At 39.2% G+C, this 27,607-nt stretch overlaps 1 protein-coding gene across 1 annotated transcript in view; it reads left to right on the top strand.

Annotated features, from left to right (window-relative positions):
- LOC147145610 (uncharacterized) overlaps positions 1-20,398 on the top strand; it is a 57,191-nt gene extending 36,793 nt beyond the window's left edge. The window contains exons 4-8 of the mRNA XM_086032767.1: positions 13,243-13,386; positions 19,240-19,322; positions 19,595-19,785; positions 20,020-20,210; positions 20,303-20,398. Coding sequence (XP_085888893.1) covers positions 13,243-13,386; positions 19,240-19,322; positions 19,595-19,785; positions 20,020-20,210; positions 20,303-20,398 — 705 coding nt within the window. The remainder of the gene's footprint in view (positions 1-13,242; positions 13,387-19,239; positions 19,323-19,594; positions 19,786-20,019; positions 20,211-20,302) is intronic.
- Positions 20,399-27,607: the final 7,209 nt, after the last annotated feature.

Raw genomic sequence — 27,607 nt, forward strand, 5'->3', positions numbered from 1 at the left:
GCTTACAGCTAGAATTCTTTACGATATGTACAAATGAATAATAAAGACGATTAGGATGATAGTACATTCAACTTGTATTAAACTTTGCACCTTGTACCAATGTTCCTGACATGTTTATAAATGATGGAGCAATTGAAAGTGAAGGCGAGACCATGGCCTTGATTTTTTTTTAGCTGTAAATGTTTAGTGCATTTTATGGAACCAATGGAACCAAAAACTATACACTTTGCTGAGTTGCACCAATATTACAAAACTGCCTATAAATACAAAAAGAAATACTTGCATAGAAATATTTCACTTGGGCAAGAAGGAGCTAAATCTATATCAATCGCTTAATATTAGCCAACATTTTTAACCAAAAACCAATATGACAATTACACATTTACGGACATCGCATAATCAGTTAAAAGTGTTAGAGTCAGCTTGCCCTGATCTGACCATGGGACCAGCTGGTGAGGATCAGCCCTACAGACAGGGCCAGCCAGGGAGGGGACCAGCCCACATTATGTTTAGATTTTGAAGACAGTATAAATGTGAGGATCTGCATGTTAGACCGTGCCCCTTTTCAGCCCTCGCCCGTCTCGGATGAGTGCATTCGCGAGGATGGAAAAGCTGCCCAGATCTGATCATTGTATGGTTCCTAAACTTCAGGGCTGGAAAAGAAGAACGGACAGAACAGAACAGATGAGCAAATTCAATCGACTTGTCTGAGTCTTTATTTACATTGGATACCTTCTTGAAAGATAAAACGAACACGCGTTGAGTAAGTACTTGTTTTGTGAATTGCTAATTGGTCTTATGCCTGCGAAACCTGCAAAATATTCCAACAGGCACCAATCCTTTTTTTAATGTAATATGGAGTGAAATCATATGAGTGAAATTAGGGAAATGTACTGTGCTAAAGAAAAACTAAAATGCACGTGAATTGATTTTTTCATTTTGTTTTTATTTAACTTAAACCAAAACGTTTTGTTTTGCTTCTCTAGTATGCATAATTTGATCTACACATTTATTATGTGGTATGTACCTGGAATGAAAAAAAATCCTTGAAAGCACAGGTGTCAAACTCAAGGCCCGAGGCCAAATCCGGCCCGCAACATTGTTTTAAGTGGCCCGCGAAGACAAATCATGTGTGTTGACCTGTTTTTTGAAATTGTCTTCACTGTGAACACAACATATTTGATATTTCAAGCATTTCTTACCAATCCTTCTGTTAAAATACATTGAAAAATAGTTGAACAAACTATTTATTGGATTCTGATTTCAAAACTAAGAGTGATCCATCAATTAGTTGTGTATAAGGCATTTACACGGGTTAACAGGCGTAACGGCCCTCCGAGTGAAATCAGTACTACGATGCGCCCGCGCCAAAAATGAGTTTGACACCCCTGCTTTAAAGATTAGTAGGAACATATTTTTTTAGCACTGTAAATAAGTATATTCTAACGACATAGGTAGGTTATGTCTTTTATTGTTAGGTGTTGTTCATACACAAGGCAACTTTCACACAAGCAAAGCCAACACTGACAAGCATTTACAAACACAACAGTTAGCAACATTCAGAAGCAGAGCAGAGAAAACAAAAGTAGTTTACAAAAATTATTTTGAAAATAAAAAAACAACATACAACACATGAACAGAAAACTTAAAAAAAAAAAGTAAAGAAAGGAGTGAGTTTCTAAAATAACTGATAGAAAAAATGTTTTGAAGACCTCAATCAAAGGTATGGAAAAAAAAACATTTTTTAAACTGGATTTAAAGGCATTCACACTCAGGGCTGACTTCAATTCCATTGGCAACCTATCCCATTTGTGTGCAGCAAAACAGCTAAATGCAGCTTCACCATGTTAACTTTGAACTCTGGGCTCCACTAATTGACTCATGTCCACAGATCTCAAAGCTCTACAGGGTATATATATATTCAATGAGCAATTTCTTTAATGGATCCAGGATCCAAACCATTCGAGCAAGTGTTACAGAGTTATTGAACAGAAAGCATGCCAATGTTAACAAACACAAGCTAACGAAACAAAGCACTATCAAACAACCCAGGACGGTAGACAGAGTGCCACGGGGGGAAGAGAAAGGAACATGACCCAAAAATACCTACAAAAGGCAAGGGAACTAACTGCAAATCACTTTAGTACTCACTGGCAGAACAAGACGAGTGTATACAAAATGTAGAAGCAGTGACGCAAGAAACCAACGATAACTTTGCATCTTCCTCCTGTTTGTCCTGCACCTAATGATGCATTCGGTGAAGGTGGGAAATCAGACTTTTGTCCCAGATCCAACCTCAAAGCATTCAAGGTGAATGTAAACAAAGACACAAACAACAAAGATGGATGATTCTGATAATTTTTTGTTGTTCCAGTACATCACAACACATTTTGACCTCCAGCAAACCTTCATAATTTCCCTTATTTATATAAATAAAGTAATATCTTCCAAGCATATAATTCATTTCACCAAATAACTCCATGCAGAGAGACAATAACATATTTCCACGCAGTCAGTACAAATCTCGTGTTACGTGAAGTTAATTCAAATAACTACACGTATGTCATAATAAATAAAGATAGACAATCTAAATATATGTAGATCAGTGAATATTGTTAATATTTGTCAACTGTGGGCTTGTGAAGCCCTTTCAGACTATTTTCTTTTTCAGGGCTACATAAATTTGACTTGACTTGCACATATGTGACTTACCTCTGCATTAAATTCTCTCTGATTTAAAGTTCTATCTATTTGTTTTGCGTAGCTTTGTCTTAAAATCACATTACCCCAAAATAGATCCTTGCAGCCTTGAAGTAATCACTTGCAAGTCACACATTAAGAGGAATAAATCAAGTCCCCTTCAAAAGGAGAACTCATATCCATTGGAGTCAGTACAGCAATCGAATGAAAGTCAGTTAGTGGCTTAGGTATAGGTACATGTCGTTACATGATGCCTGTTTGGTTGACAAACAGTCAACTGCTTGTTTGGTTGTTATGAGTGGTGTTGCCTCATTAGAGTTTAATGGTGGTTTCAGTGTTAAGCTTGGGCTCAGGGATAGCTGTCTCCTATGAAGGTAATTTCACACAATGATGGATTGACAAAAAGCACTGTTTACGCTGCTCACCGCATTGCCTCGGGTGTGTGGGGATGAGGTGGCAAGTGAAAGTGTGACTATCCGCCTGTTTTCTGTATTTGACAGCGAAGATGCGTGCACTGATGTGGATCAGTGTGTAGGTGAAGGCATTCTGCCAGGCATTTCTATCAACAGTTTCATTCTTATCTTCGCGGGCTCACATAAACATAGCTGCACATCAGTATGCAAGAAGGAAACTTTGCAGTTGGGGAAAAATGGAACAGTTAGGAAAGAGGGAAGATTTGTGTGCATGCTCAAGCATAAGTATTTGTTTGCATTTTAAAGGACTGGCTTAGCGAGCAGATTGTCAGCCTCAGTGGCATCTGGTGTGCATGCAGGTGATCAGCCAGACTCCAACACCGGCTTTCTCGCATATGATTGTGTAAGCGTGTGTCTTCCTCTTTTTAACTCTGCTGACCATCTGTGCCCCTTCTTCAAAGAGTCCCTTGTGCACCGCGCTGTTGACAAATTAATTATTTAACGACTTTTCCAATTGTTTCTTCCTCAGTGGCGGGACAGTAGTCAAAAACCTCAGGAAACAATAACTCAGAATCCATGCTTGTAACCTCCCGCCTAATTCCTCTGGTCCAATTTCCCCTGCTCACCTCATCCTTGGCACCTTGTTTAACTGTAGCACTCATTTACCACTATTGTCCACTCTTGTTTCACTCTTCTAATTGCCCCCATTCTTTTAACTGTAAGGACTGAATGCTTAATTTTGTACCTTTCTTCGCCCCCACTAACAGTGGGGGTGAAGAAAAGCCTATCATTCTCATTCCGTCCAAAAAAGTCAATTGTGTTCCTAACCCAAATGGCAGGGACTGAAGCCACTTGAGGAATCTAATAGGGTTGATTAAGTGCTGACAATATAATTACAGTCAGTGTGCAAGTCCAATCAATATTTCGCTTCCTGAATAGGACACATTTGCCAATGTGGATCACTGGTTAACTTCAAATTGGACAAAAACATTTAGTGATTCAAGACCGAGTGGAGAAAAAGTATGGAGAACTTTTATTATTGAATATTTATCAATGTACAGTTCTCACCATTATTATTGCTATCCATGATTTTTATTAACGTATATCTACGAAAAGCAGAGTCCACCTATGGAAAAATGTTCTGTGAACAGACGATTCCATTTTTTTAATGCCCAAAAGTGTATTGTTTATACTGTACTAACAAAATGATGATGCCAATAAGGGAAGGGGGGGGCACTATACATGGAGCCTTTCTCACTGTACTGTAGATCAGTGGATGTTAATATTTGTCCACTGTGGGCTTGTGAAGCCCTTTGAGACTCACTCATTTGTGATGAAAAGCTACAATAAATTTGACTTGACTTGCACATATGTGACTTACGGTCTCACTGTAGCACCAGATTCACTTCAACTCAGTCTTGGTGACTTGAGCTCAGCTGTTGTTGCTGTGACTTTTCTCCTGGCGCTGCCTCTTCCTATCTATCTGCATCCTGCACGCTTGCCAGATGAAACCAGTGAAGATCGTGGAGTCACGCATAGAAAGATTGTATAGGTTAGTCTGCACTCTTACGTAGGTTGGTGTGGCTAAGGCATCCATAAGAATCTGGATGGGTTTGGAGAAGACATCACTTCTTCAGCATCTGGCAGAAAAGGGCTCCATGACCATGTTTTGATCTTTCTGGCATCCATTAAATAGTTAAACTGAGAATATGTAGTCTTCTGGTAGTCACTGTTAGTATACTTTGCTTTTTGAGCGTGGATACCAGCAAATCGGGGCACCGTATAATACATGAGCACAAACAAAAAATGCTTTGTGTGGTTCACGACTGTATACATTGGTGCGTGTTCATATCGAGAACTTACGGTATTCGCTTAACATGAATGTTTTTGAACGTGGCAAGACCGAGATTCAACATTTCAAACCTCATTAATGTGCGACAGATTTATTAATTACTACTGCACCATGCTGCCACATACAAAAATCAAAATAAAGATGTTTCTTAAGAATCTCCTCATTGATCATAAAACTTTTATCAATGGATCATGACATTTAAACATTTGAAATGTTCATTTGTCATATGCACTGTAAAAACACAACAGTACCACTGAGCAATGAAATTCTTACTTAGCTAGTCCCCCTCCAATTACACAAAGAAGATTATAATCATAAGAGAGCAATTTTAAATAATTAAGCAAGAGATGTTATTTAGTTATTTATTATTTTATTTGTTTAAGAATTAATAAGAAAATATTCATACTGAAGGAAAAAAAGGGCATAGACAATGTAAACGAGAACAATTACAAAAAGAAAACAATGACAATTAAAAAAACTCAAAGGATAATGTATTCGAGTTCAGCAATGGTAATAATCTAGTCAGTGCAAAAAGAAAAAAATACATATGATGTGCAAAGACGCAAGCATTCCACTCTTCAAGTATTGCAGGTGTCACTGGTATTGCGCAGTGTAAACATTCAAGTGAGTTGCATTTGAGGAGGGGAGATGCATTTGAACAGCAAATTATTATCATCAGTATGTGTATGAGTCCTGAGAGACGATTCTCCCGATGTGGGTGGTGGATGACTCAAAGTGATGTAGACCTTGAAGCCAGATTGCTGCTTCCCTGTACTTTTCAACGTGATAAAAAGCATTTTGCAGTGTTATGTGAAGTTTCAAATTAATTCAAGTTCCAATTGATGCGTTGAGACAACAGGCATCACTTTAAAACACTTTGGTTTGGTTTGTGATCTGAAGGGTCAGTGCCAATAGGTTTAATTAGGGAAACCTAAAGTTTATGCCATTTAACCATTATACTTGTATACATATAGTTGCAAGAAAAAAATGTTTGAACACTTTGGAATGCCATGGATTTATGCATAAATTAGTCATTATATGTTCCTCTGTGGGCAGCACGGTGGGCGACTGGTTAGCACATCCGCCTCACAGTGCAGAGGCCGTGTGTTCGAATCCGGCCCCAGCCTTCCTGTGTGGAATTTGCATGTTCTCCCCGTTTCTGCGTGGGTTTTCTCTGGGTACTCTGGTTTCCTCTCACATTTCGAAAACATGCATGGTAGATTGATTGGACACTCTAAATTGCCCCTATGTGTGATTGAGTGTGAATGTTTGTTTGTCTCTGTGTGCCCTGCGATTGGCTGGCAACCAATTCAGGGTTTCCCCCGCCTACTGCCCAAAGACAGCTGGGATAGGCTCCAGCACACCCGCGAGACTTGTGACGATAAGCGGTATGGATAATGGATGGATGGATGTTCCTCTGTCTCAACAATAGCGTAGACAACATCAGTTTTCTTAACTAATTACACACAAACAACTAAATGTGTCCAAGGTTTACAAGAATCAAAATAATTTTTGGCCAAGTATGTGACAAAACACAAGGAATTTGTCTGCGGTAGTTGGAGCTGCTCTAGTCTAGCGAGAGCTGGGCATATCGCCTATGTGACGACCCGGTCTGCCTATGATGGACGCCGGTGTTGTAGGCAATAAACGATTGACGGGAAACTTAAAAAAATAGTCGGACTAAGGATAGTCAGAAGCCCATTTTTTCCAGTCTATGTAATCGTCTATTTTTGCGCCCCCAACGCAGATGCCTGTTTTTCACGCTAGACTAGAGTGCAGCCAGTGCGAGAAACAGAGATAGTGTGAGGAAGGTAGATAAAAACAGCGGAGCTAAACTTTAAAAAAAATGGCTAGTGGAAATTCTGATTCAGTGGTAACTTTAGAGCGTCACCAGCCACATTGTATGGTGTTAAAAAAAGTTGATTTAGAACGCTGATGCTCCACCAGATTTACTACGGTAAAGTAGTTGTGAACGGGTTGTAGCTGACGTCGTCTCTTCTTCTGCACTTGCAGGCCATTTTGGGGTCGCATTTGGTTCACATACTAGATAGACTGAGATCGCAATCAATTATGTTATGTGATCGAATACACACAACAAAAAACAATTTCTTCCCAAAATCTAGAGATACACCGATGTTTTTTTCTGGGCTGATACTGATACCAATTATTAGTAGTCAAGGAGGCCGATAACCAATATTTGGAGCAGATATTCATTTTCAGTAAAAAGGAAAATATTGGCATCAAAAAATAAAACAAATTAAAACTCTTAACTTTGTTGAAATGACTTGACGCATGAACATTTTTCGCATAATGTTGATGATTTTTATTATTATACATTTTTGACTATGCATCTTTGTTGTAAAATTCTAACAAAGTTCAGGGGGCTCCCGGGGTCATTAGCATGTCTTCAAAAGTTACATGAAAACTTAAAACAATTGCTCCCTATAGTTTTCGACAGTAAATAAAGTCCTCAAAAATTTCAAAATGACAGAAATATTAAAATTCACTTATCTTTGTTTTGATTTCAAACAAAACCAAAAGGTGCAGAGTGTTCCTAGGGTCAGTAGAATCTCTAATAAAGTTAACTGAAAATTTAAACAAATAGTTGCTTTAAGTTAACAAATTTTAAATGGATTTATTGGATTTGGATTGGATTTATTTATTGTTATGGATTTTTAAAAAAGGCCGAAACCCATATTCATCAAAATGCAGAATATCGGCGCCGATAATCGGCCCGGACGATAATCGGTCGATCCCTACCAAAATCTGAATTGAGTATTAAGACCCGCAGTGTGAACATGGCCGAACACACTTTCCTAGCCTTCTTAGCCTCGACTTCAATGTGCTCCAGGAAGGATTCTGTTGTCCACATCTTCCACTTTGATGACCCCCTTGAGCTTGAGAAAAAGAAAAAAAATGCATCGGGCAAGGTCATTTGATTGGAGAGGTTGCTCCAGCATGGCGAGTTCTTCTTGGACAGGAACTATCCGATGATCAGGCAGGTGCGCTATTGTCCTGGCGAAGCAGCCAAAATGAGTCCTTCCATAACTGTAGCCTCTTTTTGCACACCGAACAAAGCAAATGCCACAGGATCTCTTTTTTGATCATCTGGCCCTGTGAACGATGCCTCTCACATCGAAGAATGCGGTTAACATGACTTTGACTTTGTAATGCGACTGCCTTGCTTTGTTCAGCCTTGGCAACGTCAGACTCTTCCACTGACGGCTCTGGTATTTTGTCTCAGGGTTGAACTGAAAGATTTATGACTCATCACCAGTGATGACCCTCCCTAGTATATTGCATCTGGTGTCATCAAAATTCAATGGCTGCAGAGAACTGAGGTCACACTTACTGTATTCTTAAAAGTGGTTACACTGAAAGGGAAAACTCATATATCTTAGGTTTGGTTTTAAATATATCTTTAGTGACACCAGTCCTGGAACTTGTCCGACACAGCTTATGCATTCATAAGAGTGTAAAATGCATCATATTTTTTAACTGAAAGGCTTTTGTACAGCTCGACATTCAATGAAGTAAAAGCAGATTGGTGAACATTTTACTACAAACAACTGGATCGGCTGTTAATTTACAAGTTCAGCAAAACATACGGTATTTTAACAAGATTAGATGATGTGGTTCAAGGAAATTCTTTTGTTTGAGACAATATGCGAAGAGATGGTGGCCAGGTGGTCAGCAACATCTGACTCACTGCCTTGATGCTTACGCCCACTTCCCAAAACGATGCATACTTTTTGAAAACGCCAAATTGTCCAGAATGGTTCTTTTTCTCTGTGTGCCTTGCGATTGGCTCTCAAGGGCGTACATGGCCTCTTGTCCAAATTCAGCAAGGATAGACTCCAGCTTACCCATGGTCCAAATGGGGACAAGCAGAGCAGAATGTGGATGGATGGCTAATGTAATAGGTTTCTCGGATTTTCTAAAGTAACATTACCACAGCTGTCAATTAAGCGTGTCTTTTGCTTAGTCCGACTCTTGTCGTCAAGCTACTGCCTTATCAATGATGACATTATTTACTTAATTAAAAGGCTATCGCTGACACTGGAACTTAATATGCAATGACGCAACACTTGGAAAACTCCTGATGATGAAGGGAGCGGGGGGAGGAGAATAAGCTAGAAACACTCCTTCCTCATTGCGTTCCTTCTCCTTTGTCAGTCTACTGGGAAGAGAAGCTTTAAGTACTTTGGAGCTGCAGTGTCTGTCTTTCACACATCAAACGATTTGTTTCATCCGGTTCATATTCTCCCCTTCCGACCCTGTGCAGCCTGATAAGGCTTTGATGATGAAACGCAGAGGACATCCATTGCATTATATCTGAATTGGCATTCACATAGGTGTGTTTGCGTATGAGTGTTTTGTACGTGTTTTAACGCTTCAACAACGTGATTTCAGGCAAGGTCCTTTTCTGACAGCAATGCCAATAGACCCAATTCTCTCCACCTGTGCCTTTTCAAGAAGCTGTGTCATCCTTTAATGCCCTCTTTTTCTCTATCGGCTTTTATCTTTCACAGTCCTCTCATCCCTCAACCTTGCTGGAGTGAGTGTAACCAAATGAATAAGCTAATTAAGCAGAGAGGATTTCTTAACCACCTTTAAAAAGTTGTCGCTGAGTTATTTTGAAGCAAAGAATTCAAAGAAACAAGAAGTCTTTATCGCTGAAGTTTTCCAAATAAAAATGGGTGATGCTCAACCTCGTCTCATTAACTCTATGACATTTTAGGACTGACAAATATTTACAACGTATAGTTTGGTGACTGGCATGAAAACGGGGAATCTATCTATCTATCTATAAGCACCAAATTTTTAACTAAAACTTACACATATTTAAGATTACTGTTACTACTTGTGGTGAACATTGTTGAAATACTCTAGTAATTTATATGTTTTTTATTTAGATCATTGGTGGGACTGAATTAGGATGCATGCGATGTTGACGTCACAATGTATTGGATCTTGGATTGACATCTACTGGACAAAGCATTTAACTAAAATGACAGCATCTGGAACCTCTTTATCTCCGTCCCTAAAGAGGAAGTCAACCCAAACATATTTTTTCAAGAATATGTTCTATGCAGGCCCACTAGTTGAAACAAGGCATTAAAATTAATATGAAATATTAATTGAGCAGCAGAATCCACCCGTTTCTGTCCATCTCAGGGGGCAGCCAATTGGTCACTTCTGTTGACTGAAAATGTCATCACAGACGCTCAGGGCTCAGCTCACGACCATCATAGCTCAGCTTCAGAAAACAGGTGAGCCGCGATGAGTCGTGATCTAAGTCCTGAGGGTCTGTGATGACATTTTCAGTCAACAGAAGTGACAAAATGGACGCCCTTTGAGATAGACAAAAACGGGTGGATTTTGCTGCTTAACTCATATTCCACAAACACAATATTAACCAGAATCCTGTGTTTCAACTAATGGGCCTGCATAAAACATATTCTTTAAAAAAATATGTTTGGATTGACTTCTGCTTTAGGTAGTTTTCTCAGCAATCCCATTTCTTTCCACATCCCCATAAATGTAGGCGTAATTAAATATTGTGCACTGTCTACAGGTGTAAATGTGAGTCTGAATGTTTTAGTGTCTCTTGTGGCCTGTGATTAATTGGCAACTAACCTCTCACCCAAAGTCAGCTTGCATCAGCTCAAGTGAGAAGAGTATATACAGAGTTGGGCATACTGCCTATGAGACCGACCAGTCCGCCTATCTGCCGATGACGGACGCCCATTTTGTAGGCGATAAACGATTGACGGGAAACTTAAAAAAACAGTCGGACTAAGCCCATTTTTTCCAGTCTATGTAATCATCAATTTACGCGAATTAGACGAATCAAAATGAAGCAGTAGTTGGTCGCAGTTTGTAGTCTGAAACGCTAACAGAAGCCTTTTTAAAATCATAGGCGGACTGGCCCATAGGTGGGTCCTATTTTTTCCAGCCGGACAAAATAGGATAAACAGATGGCGGAAGGGTAATCCGGCCGTAAGCGGGAGGCGATTTTTTTTAGTAAAATGCCCAGCTCTGGGTATATATCGAAACAAATATAGTCATTGCAATGATGGCCCCTGCAATATGTATGCCGCAAAGACGTGCAAAAAAAAATCATATGGAATTGTATGCATTTATCTGACTTCTAACCAAGCAGATGTGACTTTAAATGCACATCACTTTCCAGTAGAATAGATAACAGGTGTCAAACCTAAGGCCCAGGGTTTATACATCCTTTTACAGTATATGGCCCTTAAAAGCAAATCATGTCTCAATTTCCATGATCCTTGCTGAAATCTGTCCCAACATTTTAAACTGTCATGTGTAAAAAATACAAACATTGAAATGTTTCTGTGTTTTTCTACCCATTTTACAGCAACTTCAACAATATTTGAACAAAGTATTACCCTTGACTTTAGATTTCAAAACTAGTAACCCATCAATTTGTTGTGTATAAGTAATAATCCGATGAGATGATTGAATATATATTTGGTTTGGTTTCAAAGTCATAATGTCCCTTTGAGGGATGCCGGAACTACAATCTGGTCCTTCATAAAAAATAGTTTGACACCCTTTGACACTATATATATAGTAAGTTATAATTAATTAGAAGAGTACATTGAGCCTGTTTATTTTGCGGCATGAAAAAAAATTGATCACATTAGATAATAAAAATGTCATTCCTTTACGTACATGTTAAATATCACAATAATATCGATAGCACAATATTCAACACCCATATGACATATGGAATGCTTTTCCAATAGCCCTTCAAGGAACCCTAATTAGGATAGGCGGCACAGTATAGAAAATATAGATAAATGGATCAGAAAATGCATTGGAAGTGCAGGTTCTCTTCAAATTTAAACCACACCTGAATTGTGCATCATGTATTTTCTATTTTTAATTTAGAATTATATAGTATTAACAGATTCTTACGGGAGGAGATGAAAGTCCCACCACTTACATTCACCTAATGGAGTGAAGTCAGTGAACCAAATTTATCATGTTTCTGGTGAGTCCGCTAACTAAACTCAGTCAGCCATTTCAAATCAATCATCCGAGTCCACTAATTCGCCTTGTGTACTTAACAGCAGACAGCCAGAAAACTTCAGCCAGATTCAGGTTGATGGATACCTCTGACTCATGATTCCTGAGTTAGTACGGTGATTTGAATAATTAACCTGGATGAATCAAAAGCTGACCGGCTCATTTGATACTGTAATTGCGCTCTGCGTGGGTTTTCTCCGGGTATTCCGGTTTCCTGCCACATTCCAAGAACAAGCATGGTAGGTTGGTTGGGCACTCTAAATTGCCCCTAGGTGTGATTGTGAGTGCGGATGTTTGTTTGTCTCAGTGTGCCCTGCGATTGGCTGGCGACTAATTCAGGGTGTCCCCCGCCTACTGCCCGAAGACAGCTGGGATTAGGCTCCAGCACGCCCGCGACCCTTTTGAGGAGAATGGATGGATGGATGAACTCAGACTCAGTATTCATCAATTAACGCAACAGACACACCCCAAAAAATCTGATTGTATCAATGGGATTGTTTGTCACAATTCATGTTAAGGATTAGTTCAAGAGAATTGGATAAGACCTGCTCCAAAACCTAAGAGCACACTCAATTCCGATTTATCCTTCTGGAATGGTTTTTAATTCAGCCGAGGAAATTGTGTCCCCTGCCTGGTGCTGAAAATATCAGATCATATGTCTTAAAGCTATCACTGTATACAACACTACATCATGACCATGAGTCAAGACTCTAACTGAACCTGCCTGGCCTGGAGCCGCTACATGTATCACTGTAGTAGGCTGGAAATATCCCAACCTTGTACTCTTGCTACACTTCTACTTTGCTATGACAAAGAGCCAGTGCCGACGTGCACAAACTCACAAAACGTCTATGGCTAGTCACATCTCGGTGTTGTATCGCAGCCCCTCCCTACACCATATTGTCCCATATCACTGTTCCTTCCAAAAACCTATGATCAAATGTCCTTTTTTAAGATTTATATAGTTCCATTGTTTCGTTCCTTTTCCATTCAGAATCTCCTTCTTCCATCTGCTGTGCTCTCTATTAGCATTTCTCTGTCAGAATGTCTCTCACATTCACTATCAGTCATAGGGTTAACATACATTTTTCCTACAACACCTTGTAATAGTCAGAATTCTCATCCATTCGAAAATAGCAAAAAGTAGAGCCAGCAGCGAATCAAATAGATTGTTTTTGCTTTTGATTACTTCATTTTGATTGATTTATTCCGTGTCAGAGACTGCACCATGATAGCTCAAATTTGTCCTCCATTTCCTCTTCCACCGGCGCCCGGCCTGCGGCCGCCCTCCTGTTCCCGTTCCTGCGGCGCGCGACCGCCCTCCTCTTCCCGCTCCTGCGACGCACGGCCGCCCTCCTGGGGGTGAGCAATTATGTGGAAGCAAAGCACACCAAGCAAGTTAGGCCTGGATATGGAAAAAGCTAAAGCTAAACCCACAAGCTAATAAAGCTAACAAGCCTAATAATAAAAATCTAACACATGAATCATGATATACAATATTATTCTTACACAGTCATATAATCAATAGATAGGAAAGAAACTCTTTGTCTTGTGTAGCTCACAGACACACGCGCACACACACACTTTTATCTGCACACTCATATACACACGAGCTTGTGGAGTAGAATGTGGCCTCAAGTTGTTTCACAGGGCTGAGTCCTTGGGACTCTGGAGGCTCCAATCGGGGACAGAACTCGAGGCGCCAAGACTTGGAGTGATATACTTGTAGAAGATTCTTGCGCCCTGGTGCCCCAAACCAACAACTCCAACTATATGTATATATATATATATATATATATATATATATATATATATATACATATATATATATGCCTTATATATGTATATATATATATATATATATATATATATATATATATATATATGTATATATATATATATATATATATATATATGTATATATATATATATATATATATATATATATGTGTGTGTGTGTGTGTGTGTGTGTGTATATGTGTCCATCCATCCATTATCGATACCGCTCATCCACACAAGGGTCGCGGGGCATGCTGGAACTTATCCCAGCTGTCTTCGGGCAGTGGGCGGGGGACACCCTGAATTGGTTGCCAGCCAATCGCAGGGCACACAGAGACAAGCATCCACACTCACAATCACACCTAAGGGCAATTTAGAGAGTCCAATCAATTTACCATGCATGTTTTTGGAATGTGGGAGGAAACCGGTTTAATGTTTTGCTCGGTGTTTCTGTCTGTCTTGTCATGACTGTGTCCACCTTTGTGCCCACAGTAAGGTAATTAAACTAAAATACATTATGTTCTTGTTCCTGTGGGAGTTGGTGCATGTGCACAGAGCTTACAACGGCACACTGCTGCTTGTATTGATAAATGTTTTTTTTTCCAAAATATAGTAATTCCACCTGTGTTTTTTATGTACTGCTACACATGTTTTTTCGTTTTATTTTTGACACATACAGTAGCAGGACAGGATAATTCTCAGAGCACTTCATGTTATTTGTGCAGAACAGCTGCTGTGAGGATTTCACCAGATGCTGACCTTGCATGGTCGAGCAAAATCTTCATGAATGTATCAAGACCATAATCTGCCCTACCACCTTGCAAAGGACTCTTTAACTCCTTCAAGCATTTAAATGATAATTAATGGTTAAGCCAGCAATTGTAACAGTATCCCACAAGGATGAGAACCTCCTCTTTGCCGGACTCCTTGAAAAGACAAAATAACAGTCCACGGCTGACAGACAGACTACTTTAAGGCTCCATGAATAACAACTAGCCAAGGATAAAGCTGAGGCCCCACTCAAGTAGGTGTCAGGAAGTCAAGTGGGTTTGGTGTTATCTCTGCGTACTTTCAGCTGTCCATTAGCATAGCTTTTCAGTCGGCACGGTGCATGGCCCACAATGGGAATAGAAAGGAGAAAGCCAATCTCCCTCTCTTATTTTCCTCTTTATGTCTTCCACTCTTCAGACCTTCTCTCTCCTTGTTCCCTTACCCCTCACTAATCCGCTAAATCCCAGGAGGGACGAGAAGTTGTTGAGTTCTGAAGTGTTTTTTTGTCTTCTAGTTTTGTGATGAGAAGTGGGAAGTCCACCTGCTCCTGATAATTTCAAGTTGTGTGAGGGAGGCTGTAATGATGGGTGCACATGAATGCGATTCAGCAGGTATGACATATTCTGTCACGGAGAATAGTTTTTCAAGGCTAACTTGAAATTAGCAGGAATTAGGTGTGATATATCATTTTAGATCTGCATGGACCTTATTCTTCACCAATGGAATTTTCCAATCATAAAAGTACCAAAGAAGAACGATGGGAAAGAAAAATGAGAAAACAGCTGAGTACATTCTGTCTTGGGTATTGAAGGGAAGTGCTTGGATTTTTCTTTCTTCATAAAATTAGGTTTTCTTCATTTTATGAATAGGCAATACTTACTTGCTTCTCTGAGGCAGATGCCCTTTCAGAGAATTGGAAGCCATGTAATTATGATTTAATGACTACTTAAAATGAGAACATATTTAAATGAATTACATACTGCATTATTGGCAGTGATTAATCTCCCACTAATCATGTCCCCTTTTCTTTTGCAAAAAAAAGTATTTCAACAAGACAGCATCACCAGTGAATATATCTTTAATTGGTTGCACAAATGCTCTGCTGCAATGTTGCTAGCATGCAATCTGCAGTTGGCTGCTGTGGGCTATGAGACAAGCCATCTAGATGACTGACCTTGTGAACTGTGTTCCCCCCTTAATTGTCTTTATTTGTATTCTGTACATACCTTAAAGAATTCAGGCTGTAAGCTAATGATAGTTGTGTACCTTATGAAATGTGTTGGAATGTTTTGTTCCCCCCTTAAATGTGTTTATTTTTAGTTTGTACATACCTGAAAGAATTCAGGCTGTGAGCTAATGATAGTTATCTAAGAGCAGCTGCTTGCAGGCGTGATATGCTACAGTTTACATCTGATCCGATTAGTCGACTAATTGCAACTACTATCGGTTACAAGCCAATCGCAGGGCACACAGAGACAAACAAACACCCGCATCTAATTGGGTTCACGAGAGGGGCGGAGCCAGAACGTGGCTAAAGGTTGGGCCTGGAAAAATCATAAATATTTCTCTCACTGAGCAGAATCCTCCTGTCCCGACACATCGTATATTCAAATAAAATGACCAACTGAATGATATGAAGTTCAGATCTTCCTTAGACAACCACAATTATACCATTCTTAATATTGAATAAAATAAAAAAACACAAATTCCAAAAATAATTTAATAATAATTTACTACAAATTTTAAAGTATATATATTTTTCATTGCCCTGCGACTGGCTGGCGACCAGTTCGGGGTGTAGTCTGCCTTCGCCCATTGACGGCTGGGATAGGCTCCAGCAACTCCCCGCGTCCCTGTATAGGATATGCGGTTTGGAAGATGACATGACATGACATATATTTTTCATGAATCTCAGTGGGTGGGCAGTCTGTCAATTTGGGGGAGCCTGTGCACACCCAGGCCCACCCATGGCTCCGCCCCTGGTTCACGGTGAAAGAAAGGTTGTGGAGCACGGATAAAGGTTAAGTGGCTTTTACTATGGAAAGTTATGGAAAGGCAATTCTCGACATTGATTGTATAATCATATATATACCCGTATGTGGGGAGGCAGAGCAATACTTCTCACATAAACCATGTGTGCAGAAAACCATATCTATTTTTGTTTTTCAATCAAGCCATGTATCATTGGAATTAAAGTTGTGTTTGTGCCTCATGTGCCAAGTTTAGAAATCAGGTATGTCATCTGATTCATCCAATACTCATGGAATGTCTTTGAAAATTGTAATCTTGATAAGAATATACACCTTTGTAGCAATAACATCAGGTATTTAGCTGCTTCAGTCACCAACCACAATTGGATCAGTCAATCAATGTTCCAATACAAGGTGTAGCTCAAATTGATGCAACATCCACACATTTAATTTGTACAACATTAGCAATAAATCTAGCCATGTAATACTGCAATAATGTAAATTGGCTTACCATTTTACTTTAATATGCAATTGATCCTTTTGCCACCACACATGATCATCACATTGTTATCAACCCTACAGTTTTGCCCTTTTCACTGGCCACATTAGTTGTTTGACATCTTCCTTTACAGTGTGTGTTTCACTTTCACTATTTATTATTGATTCTCAACCCTGACATTCTTGTTTGGCTCTGATGTCTCTTCAATAGGTTCACAGATCTATGGTTAATTTCAACATTGGATGTCTTCTTGCAGAAATTTTGAAGGAATTTGCACAACCCATAATGGGATCTGATGACTGCAAGTGCTCACAAATCACTTTGCCATTGAACCAAAGCTGGATTTCAGAAAACGTTTTGAGCTATGGTGCATCACTCTAAACAGATTCCCTTAGCTTTTACAGTGTTTATAATGATTGTCTTCCATCCTAATTCCACTTACAATATACTGTATGTGCATTCACTCACCTATTAGTTCCCCTCGTGCACTCCCACTCTTACCTCTAAATCTTCTATTCCACACCATTCCTTCTCCCTGTCCATGTCCCTCACAAGTCGATGTCTTGACCTTTTTACTAGCTGCTTTAAACAGATTAGCTGTTATTAGAAACTATGCACAGCTGATGACTCTTTCATGAGGTGGGACCTCTGCCTCATGGGCAGGGTGATATTGAGGGGAATTTGGAGATAAGTTGGATGTAGATAGAGAAGTCAGTTAGGGGGCGACTGTGGGCGGGCAGGCTACAGACATGCCAGAGAGGAGTACCATTTTCTGCAGTGAACGCATAAGAGAAGTTGGCAATGGGCCGAAGTTGGGTGGAATGTAATTGAATTGTTGAGGAGGAAAAAATATGTGGAGTTTAAAGTCTTAGATAAATGATAGGGAATGAAATTGGAAGGATTCAATAAAAGTATGAAATACAATATTGTGATTGTGATGAGTTCAGATAAATATCAGTTTTATCAGTGAAGGCTGCTGGTTCACTGAATTTTCCCTTGTCATCCTGAAAACCAGAATCTAAATGTGACTCCTCATCTCAGGCTGACATTTGTGATAATTGTACCAAAAGTGAAATGACAGTCTGATTTATCTCCCAAAGCTAGCAGATTTGCATAGTGCCTTTCTGTTGATCACACAACGTTAGGGATAGGTATAAGATTCTAATACTACTACTATGGGTGGGAACGATAATAATTTTTTCGATGCATCGTTCGTTTTATTAAAATGATTCTGCATATTCTTGTGTGTGTGTGTATCTATGTACTTGTACTTGTCTTGCAACTACAACATTATTTATGTAAAATAAATACATTCAAAAACTATTTTACAGAAAAAGTAATTATACTGTTAAACACTTCATAAGGAGATGTACCCAGCACTGGAAGGTGGTATCAATCATTTGGGATGCCAACGATCATCGTTAGTGTGCCTTGCCCACATGGAAGAGGCGGGGTTTTAGAAAGTGCCTGACGATGACCCAGCCTGTCTATAGGAGCTCCATTGGGACACATTTGAGTTTGCTTCTGGTTTTAACCAGAGAATGGTTGATTGACTCGAAATCCTGATCCCACACATGGATTTGGATATAGGTTGGCTTTTGCAATACCCTTTTATGTACTTTTCCATTTTTATTCTTTTTTACATTTTTCTCTTTAAGTCTGTAATGGTACAAGACTTGAGATGAAGGGAAAGACCTGTGCTGAAAAACAAGGCTTTGTGTGGATAATCCTTCATACATCTTCAAAATAGAGGACGGAGTATCGACAACACCTGTCCCTCCACAGACAATGCCCTCCTTTCACACATTCCAGAAACACTGTACTTGTGCCTCCACTATGTTTTTTTACATGCAAATGGGGAGTGACTGTGTGCCAGGGAAAATAAATACCTCACTGCACATAGCCTACTACTTCATTGAACTCAAGAGTCTTGTTAGAACGTCCTCTCCAAGGAACAAAGATGAAGATAAAAAAAAATCACCGCTCAACAGGCATTGGATAAGTGCTTGAGCTAGGTAGACCCATGTGATGCCGAAGACAAATCTTCAGCTAAGCTCGGACTCTGATCGTTCTTCAGGTAATATTCCCCATGGATCTTATTTTCATTCTATTACTATTGTAAGCATATATGCAAGCATTTGTGATGTTGTTTGACTATTGCATTGTTTATATTATTTGAAATTGTTCACACTGCAGGTGAAGAGACTACACCTCAACCAAGAAAAAGAGATCGGACAGGGACTGGGCCATCATCGATGCGAAAGATGGAACAGTGTCGTGTAAAGAACAAGTGGGGAGAATTCTCCATTTCACTCCACTAGAATCATTGGCCTTCAGAGCTTCCTTCAGTTTATCCTCCTGGGTATATTTTGTGTCATTCACGAAGGGACTGTTCAACATGGACAGAAAATGGAGCATGGTTCATGGGCCTCGCTGAACTCATGGCATTTATTGAAATTATCATCTTGCGGGGGTTGATGAAGCTCCCATCAGTGCTAGACTGCCGGTCGTAAATCCTTGTGCACCCACTCATCATTGGAATTATGCCTAGAAACAAGTTCCAGGACATCATGCGTCATCTACGCTTCGACAACATGGACATGCGCAGTAACCGAACAAATCCTGAACAGTTTGGTGCAATTTCCGATGTGCGGGGAGTGTTTGTCACCAACTGCATTTCATCCTACAATCATAGCTGTCACATCACCATTGATGAACAGATATTCCCATCTAAGACCAAAAGTTTGGCATCAGATTTTGTGACTTGAAGTCTAAGTATGTCTGCAATATTGCCCCTCATCTTGGCAAGGACCCCAGTCGTCCCAGTGGGGAGAGACTGTCCGAAAGTGTCGTCATGAAGTTGACGGACCATTCATGGATAAGGGCAGGATTGTCATCACAGGCCCTTTTTTTTTTTACATCCCTTGTCACTTGCACGACAACTGCTTGGTCTGCAAACTAACATCCTCGGCACAGTGAACAAGATTTGTCGGGAACTTCCTGAATCAATTAGACAACTGGACCATAACGAATTCAGCAGTCAGGTACAGTATTTTGCAGATAAGACTGTCTACATTCTTAGCAGCCTGCACAGCGTGGTTGAGATCGAGACCACAGTCACCCAATACAACACCACAAAGTGCGGCGTGGATAAAATGGACCAGATTGTGTGCGCAGGAACACGGCGATGGCCAGTTGCTGTGTTCTACAATATGATTGTCACCGCAGAATTAAATGCACATACTGTTTTTATACCAAGAATGCACCGGAAGGAAGGAGCGACGGGTGGAATTCCCGATACAGCTTGGAAGAGAGCTTGCGAACAGGCAAAGAAGATGAAGAAACAACAGCTTAGACAACAACCTTGCCCAGGGAAATACATTTTTGCAACCTTGACATTTTTCCTATATTCTGTATATTTTGTATACATGATACGATTCGTGTACTTGTAATTCTGTTCTTGATTTATCCATTAAAAAGAAACAAGAATGTCTTTGGATACACTTCAATCTCCATTCCTTTGTATACTGTATCTGTCAGGCAGTCACACACTCTTTTAGCTCATAAATAAATCTCAACAAGAATAGAAAAATGCATGTGTTGATCTCATCTAAGTTACTCAGTAGAAATTCATGTAGTGATTCATTCATAGGCAAAGTGATTGCACAACTCCAAGTTTCTTCCAAATGGGTTTGTGTGACTCCCTTCAGACACACACCCCCACTGTGCGTCAGTAATTACCTCGTTTCCAGAACAAAAGTGTCTGAGCACAAACTTATGTAGAATGTTAACTAAAAGCCTTGTGTACATTGGCGACCTTGCTGTACAAATGGGGTTCATCGCAAAGTGTCCGAACCTTGGTACGTTTAGTGGACAATGAAATTCCTTAAATCCTTGATCCATTCCTCAACACAGCCAGAAAAAGTGTAGCTTGGCAAGGGCTTCTACTGTTTCAGTGTAATCTGCTCTTTAACCAATATTGCTTTGATTTTCGGTCCGTCCCGTTAGGGGTCACCACAGCAGGTCACTCGCTTTATTTTTTATTTTAATTTTTTTGAGGGGGTACCATTTTTATGGCGAATGTCCTTCCTGACAATACTCACCCATTTTCTAATCCTGGGTTAGGACTGGTGCGTATTGGGGCACTGACCAGGAATCAGACCTGCACTGTCTGCATGAAAGCCAGCAGCATGTACCACTACACTATCAGTGCCTTTATAACTACTCTCAAATTGTTTTTGAAAGATATGCATTAAAAAAGCACATCTTTATACTGGGAACTTTGAACCTGTTGGACTGCACTTATTTAAACTGACTAGTCATTGCTATTAAAAAACTGTAATACTTTGGGGGGTTAATTAAGTTAAGATGGTTCATTTGTTTCTGTGAGAATGTATTGAGTAAATCAATATGTTTATCACAGGAAAAACTTATAAAGATGCACAGTACAAGTATTTCAGGAGTGAGTCACAAAGAATCCTTTTTCTTGATGTTTTGATCAATATTGTGCTGTCGGTTTTGTTGAACCTTGTTTTTCCTGAAATGCATCCAAAAAACAAATGTTACATTGGGACATAGTTACTCCACAATAGTTATGCGATCATACCGTTTGCAAAATGTAAAGAAATAGTCCATTCTGTACAAAATACATTATTAGCAATCCTTAGTAAAGTCTCTTGGGAACACTGAATACAGAGCTACTTTGTTACCATTATTCCCTTGATGATAGCAGCTTTCATAGTAGATGATGCTGTTCAGAGTAGTTCTACCATTTGTTTGTACCGTTTCCATTGTGTTAACTGGTGCTTGAAAGCAAGATAGGCCTCATTCAATTAAACGAAGACTAAAAATGAGTGGGTCTTTTAGGTTAATAGAGAAAGCACTGTTGTACGATCAAAGACAGCATTCTGAAGGTGAAATGTTCATGAGAGGATCAGTAAAGTAATTAACTAAACTTTAATATTTATTTTCCCTTTTCAAACCGAAATCCAATTTCAGGCTTTGCAACACTCCATGATAGGTCAATCGCGGACTGCATTAGCCAAATTATCAAACATCTTTTCATTTTTGGCCCAGTTGAACTCATCATACTGCCTCTGCTCCAACAACGTGCACAAAAACTTCCATTTAAATAAACGGTGCTAAAGAAACAGATCTACAGGATTAGACTTGCATGTATTTTTCATTCTTCTAGCACTCATGTTTTATGTTTCACTCTAACCTACTACAACAGCCCTTGTTTTCTTTGTCCATTCCTAACCACTGGCTCCTAACACAGCACCATTTATTCTTCCGACACAGTCTAAATGGAAAAAGAAAACCCAAGGTCATATTTCATCAATTGATGTTGTGTGCCAAAGTATATTTCCCCCTTAAAACACCATGACATGTTTGTTGTGGGGCATTTTTCCCTCTTATGGTGCTATAGCTTGTCAATCTGTGTATAGGTATATGGTAGGTGGATCTTTAGAGAAACATAAAGTATGTATTAGTGCACCTGTCTGATACCATTTTTTTCCCTTGTGTGATGTACAATGTACTAAATTGAAGCAGCATGGAGATTGGGCCATCAATGGATCAATCTATTGATTTACACTGTTGTGTATGAGTCTGCCTGAGGCGTATGTCATTGTTTTATGGACTGCATTTATAGTATTTTTGTCTGCATTTAATATATGTCTTCCCACTGGATGCAATTAACATTTTCTGACATTCAAATGAACACTTTTTATCATCCTCTCTGACTTCATAATCAGTCAGGCTTAAAAAAAGCAATAAGATTTCCCATCTGTAAAAAGATCCCTCAAAAGACTAAAGCCCTGAAATGTCAGGTTTATGGTTTGACAATTTAATGGTAAACACGGCGGTTATCTCAAAAGATTTGAATTTGGAGATATTTTTTTCTTTCCTCACTTGCTTCAGTTGTTTTTTTTCCTGACAGGCACATTCCATGGATAGTGTGTGACAAAATCAGTGCCTACCAGAAAGTTAATACTCTGCAATTATCTATTATTAAAACACTAAAGTCAAATCTTGTCTCACTGGTGAAATGTGTGCGCATTTTTTAATTATCCTTGACTAGTAGATTCAAGCACAGATTAGAATTAACATGTAAACAATGGCGACAGCAAATCACAAGGAAGCCCTGGTCATTAATGTGACAGGGCTCCTGCCAGAGGGGGCACAATGGCAGGGTTCACCCGCTCACGCTGACAACTGTAAAAAGGTATCACACACATTGTTATAATGAGGGCCAGACTGGCAGTCCACCGTGTCCTTCACTGTGCATATGGCGAGGAGAATGAAACAAACACACAGGCAGAAATGAATGGTTGCCCGATATAGTACTCAGGTAAGAAATGATTTTAGATGTATTCAATTTTGAAGGCTGGACCAATGAAAGTTCAGTAAAAAGGTCAGAAAGAAGATTTTGATTGCGATTAAGAAATGCAAAGTATTGAGTAGTTTCATTCATTTCATTTCATTTTCATTTTCATTTCAGTTCATATCAGAAATTTTTAACAGGGGTGGCAAGGAGGTTCAGTAGGGAGGGCAGAGGTTATAACATGCACACAACTGCAGTCAGGTGCATGCACATACATTCCTAAATCAAGTTTTATTTTCTGCATTCCCTGGCAAGTTTAACTCATTCACTGCCAAGCACATATTTATGTGTCTTTTCGCAGTCCAGCCATTCAATCCCAGGAATTTATTTATTTATATATATATTTTTTTTTTTTTTCAAACGGTAGGACAGGGGCGGAGCAAGAACGTGACTAATGGATGAGCCTGGAAAAATCAGGGTGCACCTGAATATTTCTCTCACTGAGCACAAGCCTCCTGTCCTGACACATCGTATATTCAAATAAAATGACAATCTGAATGAAGTTCATGATATGAAGTTCAGATCTTCCTTAAAAACAACAATTGTGCCATTCTCAATATTCAGAAGAATAAAGAAAACACACAACAAAACAAATTCAAAAATAATTTAATAATTTACTAAAAATTAAAAGTATATATATTTTTTCATGAATCACACTTGGTGGGCACTCAGGCCCACCCATCCCTGCGTTAGGGTAAAAGAGGGTCTGAAAATGACTGGCAGTAAATAAGTTATTGCATGTGACGTGAATAAGGTAGCTTAATGTTGAGCACTAGCCTATGTAGGCTGTGCAATAAAAAATCTCAACTAGGACCGCCACAAATGATTTCTTTGCTAGTCGACTAGTCACGATAGTACTTGTCGACTCATTGGATCACGTAAATCGAAGCATATCATTCCAGTAAGCAGCTGCTCCTACATAACCATCTTTATCTGACGGACCAATTTTTTCTTTATTCTTTATGGTATGTACGAATGAATAGTAAAGAAAATTAAGATTATAGCACATTCAAGAGAGAGCGAGTATGTGCGCATGCTGTTGTGTGTGCGTTGTTGTAACTAAATGTGAATTTACTGTCGTAATGTCTCCCGTGAACTTTGGAAGACTTTGCAATATATTGTTTTCAAGATCTCTTTTAGTATAGCCAGGCAGCATGCCTCGATGTAAGTTAAAACCCCAATAAACAACCCTATACCTAAAAATACTGCTGCTGCTAACTAGTACTTCATATAAGTTTTCACACTTGGCAGACCATTTGAACATATTAAACACAGGCTAGTGCAACCACAAATATGCATAATATAGCTTACCTGACTGTCTGTGGTCCGCTGGGGATGATGAAAATGCACTTGACTTTTTCCTTAATGGGTGGTGTCAGTAAGACACAACTATTTATTCTCAAAAGGGTGTCATAGTAGTAGTAAACTGTCATCACATCCATACTATGGAGACAATATAAGGAACATGCATAATACAATTTAGTAATTAGTATTGATGGATTCATTGCCAAGTTGTGTGAAATTCCTCAAAGTACACATTGCTAATAATTAAGGTGACTTTGATTAATTGAGAATACATTGAATGCTATCTATGATTTATGTGACTCTTACCTAATTCGACTTCACAGGAAATAGCAGGACACGATGAGTATAAAAAGCCTTATTCATCTATTGAAAGGTGACTATTGGTGGTAGTCCAACATTAGCGGAAAATATGGCTGGTTTAATGTGATGATTTTTCTTATAATTCTAAAGACTGTACTGGGTGGCTGATGATGCATGAGTAGCAGGCTTAACCACTGTATCTACGAAATTTAGCAAGTGCGAAAGAACAATCATTGTTGGGTTGAATTATGTATACACAGACATAAAAAAATAAGATGAACAGGTCACAAGCAGATGTTGCTATAAAGCTGACAACACAGAACCAAATTTCACCATCCAAGTAGTCCCTTTTCAAACGCTGAGGAAGTGGCGGCTAATATGAATTTAATCCGGTGCCACCTGTATGACAAGTTGCTGGAGGAATTCTAGATCGTGTTTTTTATAAATTTGTGAAAATGTCCAGATTTAATTGTTTCTCATGGTAACAATTAGCATGTATTTGATTTGACTGACGATTTGCGGGAAAACAAGAGGCGGTGTGTTTTTATCTTTTTTTTTTTTTTTTTCCATCAGAGGCAAAGTGTACCATTACCGGTGTGTTGTGTGTGACATGGGTACTGGTGGGGGGATAACCCAGGGGAGAAGACAAGTAGCGGCAGTGAGAATGAATGCATGTGGAGCAAGGGCTTATGTATCAGTCCGTGGTGCAGAGCAGATGTGCTCAGTTACAAACATGCAGGTGCCATAGAAAACCGCTGCTGAAATGGGATGGAATGATGCCCCAGTTGAATAATCAAGCAATATGACTAGGGATGGGCGATACCAGTGATTTTGGAATTGATTCGATGCCAAGTCATTCTGTCCAAATATCACGATACCGATCCAATGTCGATTCTGGAAGTGACTTTTTTTTTTTTTTTTTACCCAAAGTACTATAAACTATTTTCATAGTCATCTTGTCAACAGTGGCCTGCACTCCATGCAGTGCCTACAAGACGTGGGCCTTCACCGTCGTTCTTCATCCAATCAAACGCGTTTACAAAGTTCTGGTGGGCGGGACCAGAGCCAGCAGTCTGTTCCTGCCAAGGCAGAAAGCGCTTTGCCCTTACAAAACATAGCAAAAATTCAGATTGGATGACAAAACAAATTTATTATAGATTAGAAAATATATATGATTTAACTGCAAATATTGATGCTTTAGCTTGAGGACCGATACTTAAAATTGAGCACTCTGGATCAGAATATCAATATTTCGGTATCGAACAGCCCATCCCAAAATACGACATTCCATTAATGTTTCTGTGTTTCACTGCTGTTGTTGAACTAAGTCACTTGACCAAGAGGTACATTACGATTACGTTTTTCGGAGCTGATGACACTGGCAACACACGATAAAGGTAACAGTGTGCAAAGCTTGCAGGTATGTTTCAATGTCTAATAAAGGTGCTGGTCGGAGATCTCAAAATTCATATTGACAGAGAAAAACAACAAAAAAATCTGTACGAGGAGAGTATATGCAGAGTAGACTGACTTCCTTGTTAGACCCGGGAACACGGAATGGAGAAGAAAACAATTATGAAGAAGAAAACTGAAGACTGAAGTGACATTTTTTCCTTTGTTAAATTAATATCTTTCTGAGACTACTGTTTTATTATTTACATTATTACACTAAAAAAATTTTGTTAAAGGTGGATTTTCTACAGAAGAGGTATTATTCAGAGCAGGGGTGCCCACACTTTTTCAGCCTGAGAGCTACCTATGACATGACCGAGTCAAAATGAGCTACCGTCTACTAAAAATGCAAAACACATTATTGATAAATATATTGAGAATTATTTTTATATGTACCATATATGCTGGTGTACCTTGCATGACTGCATCAACCTATATAGCACAATACAAAAAAAAATGTTTTGTGATTACCTTACTCTGATGACTTGCACCGAATGGAATCAGCCAGGGACGCATAGTCCGGACAGTCGCTACTGATAGCCAGCCTCAAGCAGATTTGCAGCAACAACAATCCACCCCTGATTTAGAGGTATTACATTACATTTAAGTAAGAAGAAAAAGAGAGCTACTGTTATGTTTCTTTTTTCTACCCATAGAGAAGTGGCATCATTTAAATTAGGGCTGCACAATATATAAAAAAAATATTGTCATTGTGTTAATGGCACATGCAGCGCAGGATGCAATAAATTCATAAGGAATTGTATGCTTTTATCTAACTTTGACCAATCTGACGCAACCTTAATTATGCATTACCATCCAATAGGATAACCGAATATAGGGGCATAAAAAACGCTAAATAACTTTATTAATTAATTAAAGAAGGATACATTAATATTCCGCCTGAAAAAAATGTATTTCTTTCTTTAGATAATAGTTGCCATTTCTTTAGATACCGTATTTTCCGGACTATAAGACGCGACTTTTTAGCTAGGTTCTGAACCATGCGGCTTATACCGGTGCGGCTATTCTGTGGATTTTTCTTCCACCTGTAGGGGTGGTCTAACCATTTTATTGTATTGTATTACACAATACAATTGCCATTAACAAGATGTGACTGCAGGT

This window comes from Filicampus tigris, chromosome 6, assembly GCF_054856515.1.
Source record: "Filicampus tigris isolate MCC_2025a chromosome 6, RoL_Ftig_1.0, whole genome shotgun sequence".
Taxonomy (NCBI): domain Eukaryota; kingdom Metazoa; phylum Chordata; class Actinopteri; order Syngnathiformes; family Syngnathidae; genus Filicampus; species Filicampus tigris.